This window comes from Cyanistes caeruleus, chromosome 7, assembly GCF_971803275.1.
Source record: "Cyanistes caeruleus chromosome 7, bCyaCae1.hap1.1, whole genome shotgun sequence".
Classification (NCBI taxonomy): Eukaryota; Metazoa; Chordata; class Aves; order Passeriformes; family Paridae; genus Cyanistes; species Cyanistes caeruleus.
The window spans coordinates 40241576-40248944 of NC_141707.1; the positions used below are offsets into that span (position 1 = coordinate 40241576).

At 51.5% G+C, this 7369-nt stretch overlaps 1 protein-coding gene across 12 annotated transcripts in view; it reads left to right on the forward strand.

Moving 5' to 3' along the window:
• Positions 1 to 6908, forward strand: part of FMNL2 (formin like 2) — a 108934-nt gene extending 102026 nt beyond the window's left edge. For 2 of the 12 annotated variants that reach the window (XR_015289316.1, XR_015289317.1), the window contains 3 exons: positions 149 to 272; positions 1891 to 3201; positions 5136 to 6908. Coding sequence is in view for 10 of the 12 variants with exons in the window: in XM_086897995.1 (XP_086754121.1) it covers positions 149 to 272; positions 3108 to 3271 (288 nt within the window). In the remaining 2 variants the exon portion in view is untranslated. Of the gene's footprint in view, positions 1 to 148; positions 273 to 1890; positions 3357 to 5135 lie in introns of those variants that run through there. The other 10 variants (XM_086897999.1, XM_086898004.1, XM_086897998.1 and 7 more) reach the window with 5 other exon arrangements.
• Positions 6909 to 7369: the final 461 nt, after the last annotated feature.

Sequence of the window (7369 nt, forward strand, 5' to 3'; positions counted from 1 at the left end):
GGAGCAGCCGGGGAATGGAGGGAGGAACAACCCAGCCTTGGGAATGGGGTGGGAAATTCCCATGGGAATTGGTGGGGCTGTGTGAGGTTCAGGAAGGAGCCCAGGAGAGCTGGAGCTGCATCCTGAGCATCCCCGTGCGTGTTCCCAGTCCCCTTCCCACAAGAGCAAGCGGCAGCAGCAGGAGCTGATCGCGGAGCTGCGGCGCCGGCAGGTCAAGGACAACCGGCACGTGTACGAGGGCAAGGACGGCGCCATCGAGGACATCATCACAGGTACCCCCTGCTCCCGAATTCCCAGCCTGGAGCTGCCTGGAGCTCCAGGCCTTTCTCCTCTCCCCAGGGTGTCGTTTGTGTGGTGTGGAGCAAGTCCAGGAGGTTCCAGCTTGGGGGAACATTCCCAGGGTTTTAGAGCAGGCGGATCCCAGCAGCTGCTCCAGCTGTGCCGTGTGGATCTGTCCCAGGTCCCTTTTGTCTCCCCACAAATGGGATTGGGGTCAGGATGAGGAGTCTGTGTTTTCATTCAGACTGATCCCAGAAATCCTTCAGTGATCCCAAACCGCTCCAGGTTTTCCTGCTGATCCCAGAGGGAAGGGACACAGCCCCCGGTGCAGCCAGGCACAGTCAGGACGTGGCTGCAGATATTTGCAGATTAAAGGAGCCACCTGAACTGCATCTTCCCCAGGAATTAAATCCTTCTTCACACTTCCAGCTTCTGGGATTGCACAACTGGAAGTTTTCCACACGTTTTTCACCTGTGGTGTGGAAGGAAAATGATTTAACACCTCAGGAGCTTCACAAACTCTGTTTCCTTGCACAGAACCCAAAACAAAAAGTCTTTGCCAGCTGCTCCTGGGAGTTTTCCACAGGAGTTTTTCTTGCAGAAGAGCAGGAGAGCTCTTTGACCCCTCCCTAAGGAAAAGCCAGGGAATTTTTGCCCAGCTGGATGAAGAGTGTGAAGCTTTCCCAGCTCCTTTTAACCTTGATTAATGGCCCTGAGATAACATTCCTCATTTAAAGGGCAGGGTGGCAATAATATCCAACCTGGCATTGCTTCCACAACTCCTCCGGGCTCCTGGGACTTTGTTTAATTGGAAAAATGGTTCTGCTGCTCTGAGGGAGGAGCAGATCCTATGGAAAAGGCCAGCCAGAGGAGAGGGTGGCAGGCTCCAATTAAACATTTCCCGTGCTCTTGTGCCTGGATTTGCCCATTTTGGGGGCCACGGAGGAGGAAAGGGTCAGGCATAGAAGGTCAGGTAGGACCAAGGTGATCTCCCCATCCCTGGAGATCTCCCAGTAAATCCCACACCTCTCCATCCCTGGGAATGCTCCAGGCCAGGTTGGATGGGGCTTGGAGCACCCTGGGATAATGGAAAGTGTCCCATGGATGGGATTTAAGGTCCCATCCAACCGAAATCATCCCAAACACCGAGGTTTTCCCACAGACCTGTAGCACACCTTAAAGCAAAACCTTCAAGAGAATTATTTTACTACAGGCCCAGGAGGAATGGCTTTAGAATGAAGGAAAGATCAGGGATTGGGAAGGAATTCCTGACTGGGAGGGAGGTGAGGCCCTGGCACAGCTGGGGCTGTCCCTGGATCCCTGGCAGTGTCCCAGACCAGGCTGGACAGGGCTTGGAGCAGCCTGGGACAGTGGGAGGTGTCCCTGCCACGGCAGGGGTGGGATGGGATGAGTTTAAGGTCCCTTCCCACCCGAAGCAGGCTGGGATTCCAGGAGTGGAGCAGTATCTCCTGGAGCCTCACCATGTCCCAGGGCCAGTGAGGAGCAGGCTGGAGCGTGTCCCGGTGTCCCGTGTGGGAGCACTGAGCTGTCCCCGAGGCCTGGGGCGCTGCTGACGTTGGTTTGTGTGTGGCTGTTGTTGTTCCCATGCAGTGCTGAAGACGGTGCCGTTCACCGCCCGAAGCGCCAAGCGCGGCTCTCGGTTCTTCTGCGACCCTGTTGTCCCTGAGGAATTCCATTACTAAACTCTCCCTCTTTCACACCTGACGCTCTTAGAAACCAGGAAGGTCGCTGTAGACTTTTTGCCACTTTGTTTGTGTGGATCTCAGCCAGGAATCTGTGACTGTTGAGTGTGTAGTGGTGTCCAGCGTCCTCCTGAAGTTGTAGTGGTGTCTCCTCTGTGGCATGTTCTCTTCATCCCATCCCATCCCATCCCATCCCATCCCATCCCATCCCATCCCATCCCATCGGGCTGTCCCGGTGTCCCGTGGAGCAGAAGGTGGGAGTCACTGGGATGAGTCTCCTGCAGTGTGGGGACTCAGGAGCTCACTTGGCTTGCCTGTCACCTTTGGGGGCTGTGCATGTGGCACCTCTGGGTGCAATTCCGGGCTGCATGGACCTCGGGAATGGCTTTGGGCATGGCTCCTGGCTCAGGAATGACACCCACGGGGTGGTTTAGGATTCCTAACCAGCACCTGCATGTTCAGCTGCATGGGGTGGAACGGCGGGGTCAAATCTCTCCTTGTTCGCTCACATCCACATTTAACTCTTTCATTCCATGTCAGCTCCATGCCAGCTTTATCTCATGGATTGGGGAATTCTCAGTGAGCCTGGACTCTGTGTGAGGCTGGGCTCAGTGCATGGAGCAGGGCGGGAGCAGGATGGGAATCACGGGAATGCGTGGCAGGAGCACCGGAATGGTGCCGAGACAAAGCTGACATGGAAGCCAGCGATTCCCATCGTGATGTCCCCAGCGTGTCCCTAACCCAGCACGGCCCTGGGCACTGTTGTCCTCATGAAGGACTCAGCTTAAGAAGCCGGCAGTGTTCCTTCCAGCGTTCCCTGTGAAATTCCATCAGTGTCGCCAATAAATCCACAAACTAACCCACTCCATGGTTCTTTGCTCTTCCGGGTTCTCTCTGTGTTCTCTTCCTGGAGCCAACCTTCAAAGCAGCTTGGAATTGGGGTAGGGAGCGTCCTCCTGTCCCTCCTGCCCTGTCTAACCCCTCTCGCTCCGTGGTTTCTGCCCGGGAGGTTTGAACACTGACTTGACTTGCTCTTCATTCTCCATCCCATTTTTTTTTTTACTTAACCATCATTTTTTTTTTTTTTTTTGTGTTCTGTTTGTTGTTTTTTGTTTTTCTGTTTAGCCCTAAAGAAGAATAATATCACTAAATTTCCCAATGTTCACTCGAGGGTAAGGATTTCTTCTAGCACAGCCGTGGTGGAGGATTCCCAGAGCTGGCAAGCATCACTTTTTACTTGGCTTCCTCCTCTCTCTCTGTGCCAGGCAGCTGGTGGTAGATGTGGCTGAGCTAATACTGGTGAGACCCTCGAGGCCACTTGAGACCCAGATCCTTGATTTTCACCTCTGGAGGTGCAGGGATCCACAGGATGGTGGTTGGTGACCATCATCTCGCTGTTTTGGCCACTTCTCCTCGAGTTGAGCCCAAAACAGTCTTGTCCCCAAGTGCTGTTGTTGGTGACCATCTTCACACTCCATTTTGGCCACTTTAATTCAAGTTGAGCCCAAAATAATCTTGTCCCTGGGTGGTGCTGGTTGGTGACCACCATCACGCTCTGGTTTGGCCGTTTCTCTTCAAGTCCAGCCCAAAACAGCTTTGTCCCCAGGTGCTGCAGCCCCACAGTTGGGTTCTGCATGAGGTGGACGATCTCCAACTCCAGGTGTGGAGAGGGGAGAGCTGAGAAGTTTGGGAAGTTCTGTGTAACCACCACCACAAGTTATCCAGGAAATCTGAGGGATTTGCCCAGGCCAACACAAATTTGTTGGCCAGGAGACCAGGATTTGAACTGGAATTATCTTCAGTGCTTGTTTTGTTGTAGGTGCACAGGTGACAGCACATGTGACACCTGTAATGGGCTGCCACCATCCCATCCATCAGCTTTCTCCTTCTTCCATCCATCCATCCATCCATCCATCCATCATCCATCCATCATCCATCATCCATCCATCATCCATCCATCCATCATCCATCCATCCATCCATCACCCATCCATCATCCATCCATCATCCATCCATCCATCCATCCATCCATCCATCCCTCATCCATCCATCCATCATCCATCATCCATCATCCATCCATCCATCATCCATCCATCATCCATCCATCATCCATCCATCAATCCATCATCCATCCCTCATCCATCCATCCATCCATCCATCCATCCATCACCCATCCATCATCCATCCATCATCCATCCATCCATCCATCCATCCCTCATCCATCCATCCATCATCCATCATCCATCATCCATCCATCCATCATCCATCCATCATCCATCCATCATCCATCCATCAATCCATCATCCATCCCTCATCCATCCATCCATCCATCCATCCATCCATCATCCATCCATCATCCATCCATCATCATCCATCCCTCATCCATCCATCCATCCATCATCCATCCATCCATTCATCCATCCATTATCCATCCATCCATCATCCATCCATCATCCATCCCTCATCCATCCATCATCCATCCATCCATCATCCATCCATCCATCCATCCATCATCCATCCATCCATCCATCCATCCATCATCCATCATCCATCCATCCATCCATCCCATCCCATGCTCAGTGTTCCCTCCCGAGCTCTCCCCTCCTTTGGCTGATGCAGCATCGCTCCAGCCATGGAAAACAGCTGGAGAATCCCAAGCCAGTGCCAGCTGCTTTTCCCAGGGCACCTCTTTTAGATCTTGGAGGTCTTTGCCAACCTGAATGATTCCATGAATCCACACTAAACGGGATGTAGGGATCCTAAATCCATCCCGGTGTGGCCGAACCCGTGGATCACGCACCTGCCGCGAGGAACATCCTCCAGCTCCGGTGTTTGAGTGTGGGAACACGCAGGGACCACCTCAAAGCGCCTGGCTGGGGTCGATGTGGCCTCGGTGACAGCTGTGAGGGGACATTCCCATGGCACCATTCCCGCGGTCCCACCGGCATCCCGATCCCACCAGTATTAACCGGCTGCTGGGGCGCGTAGTTCGGGCATTCCGTCCTTCCCTGCGCTGCGCCGGGGCCCATCCCTGCTCCCGTGCTCCACAAGCTGCTTTGATTGGCTTCCAGCGGGCCTTTCCCTGTCTGTCCTGCCGTGCTGTGTGTCCGTGTGTCCGCCCGGGCGCCGCTGACTCCCTGCCGGCTCCCCGCAGATCTCCGGAACCAGCCGTACCGCCGGGCCGACGCGCTGAGGAGGAGCGTGCGCCGCCGCTTCGACGAGCACGGCCTGCGCTCCAACGGCGCCGAGCTGGCCATGTGAGCGCCACGAGCTCCGCATCCCGCCTTTTCCAGGGAAAAACGGACCTTCGGAGGGCTCCCGGCCCCGCGCCGGGATCTCCGCGCCAAGTGCCTGAAATGGAAGTTCCCGCTCCCGTGGATCCCAGCAATAGGATTGGGGTTGGTTGGGAGCGCCAAGGCTCTGCAGGGTTTGGAACCAAAATGTAAAATATGGGTTGGTTCGGGGGGTTGGGTTGGTGAGAGCTCCCGTGGGCCTGGTTGGAAACTGGGAATACTGGGAATACTGGGATGTGCTTGGCTTGTAATGCTGGGCCGAGGGGCAGGCCCGGCCTCCATCTGCACTTAACGGCTCTTTCTTAATTCAAACTACAAACAAAGACATTTAAGGGCTTTCTGGATGTGGAATTAAAATAATCCCAAGGAGCTCCCAGCCCTTTTCCCAGCCCCTGCAGCCTCCCAGTGGAACGTGGGATCCCAATCCCAGGGATAGGAACAGAACAGGAGCTTCCCCCAGTTTGGGACGTTCCAGGGCTCGGGCTGGGGGCGGGCAGGGAAGGCAGCCTTGGGATAACAGCATATTTATTAATTAGCACTAAGCAATTAACACCCAGTAATCAGTATTAGGCTCTGAGGACCACTGCAGGGGCATTCCAGCCTGCTCCGGCTCCGAGACATTCCTGCTCACATTCCCTGCCGAGGCTCCTCTGGAAGGGAAGCCCAGCCTAAAACTCCCGCCAGGTTTTAGGTTCAGTTCTAGGTTCGGTTTTAGGTTCTCCGTGGCATTTTCCAAGCCTAAAAAGGGACGGGAGGCTGACTTAGGAGCGTGGAGCAGCGGGATGGATCCCACTCCGTGCCATGGCAGCAGAATCCAGGAGCTGGGAAGGGCTGGACCGAGGAGAAATTCATCCTTCCCAAATCCCATTTCGCTTCCCTGCCTGGGCTCATCCATCTGTTAATTGTAAAATTTCTTGTATAGTATTTAACCACTGAATTTCTCTGCCCTTTCCCGTTGTGCTCCCACTGGTGAAGGTCCCTGTTGGATTATTTTTTTTCCTTGGATAACGTGTAGTTATATGATAATCTGTTTTTAAATGTACAGATATTTTGCTACAAAATCGGTGCAGTTTTTTATGGTTTTTACACTTCCCCCTCCCCTCCCACTTCAGCCTCTGGGTAATATTGTAAATATTGTTTAAAAAGGAAATAAATGCATCAAGCCTGTGCTATACAATCTGAATGTTATTTTAACTTATAGTTTTTGTTTTTATATTTAACTAAAAGGACAGTTTGGGACTCGGAGTTACCACATTGACCAATTCCCAGGAATTTTTTTTTTCCCTTGAAAAACTGCCAAGTTTTGCATTTCCAGCACTGTGTACTTGACCTGCTAAAGAGAACATGCCACTGCTGCAAGGAGCGTTTGCATCAAAGAAAACTGGATAATTTGAATTTCAAATTTCAGCAGGTGTCGGGGTATAAACACTAAATCTCATTTTCTTCAGCTCAAAGGTATTTTTTTAATAAAAGCCCAAAATGAAAGCCAAGCTGGCATGTTCTCTTTAATATTTTTCTAGTCATAGATCTGCTTCTTAGCAAGATTAGAAGTGTTTTCTAAAGCAGTTCACGTTCCTTTCCTGGTCTGTTCCTGCCATAAAATCAAATAAACTATTTACACTACTACACTGAAATCCAGAGGGGTTTTTTGGGTCTCTTTTACCTGTTTTTTTGGGTTTTTTCCCCCAAAAAATGGTGATATTTGATAGGTGAAAACCTGGAGCTTGTGTGGATGAAGATTGAAGGAATTTGCTGCATTAATTTATTTATTCTTTGTTATTCTGGAAGAGGCTGAGGGAAGAAATTCGAGGTTTGGGATGTTCCTGGGAGACACCTGGATCAGCTCCAGGAGGGAAATAAATGGGGATTAATATTTGCCAGAAATGCACTCAAAAAAATCCAACCATTTAAGACCTAAAGAATTAGGGTTTTAATATCAAATCTAATTTTTAAAATAGAATTTAATAGAATTATTCTGAGTTGGGGGGGCTCAGGATTAAACAGCACAGCCAAGGTTTCCACACTGACGGTGAAAAATCATCCAAAAGAATCCAACATTTGATTAAAAAGAATAATTTTGGCTAAAATTCCTTCC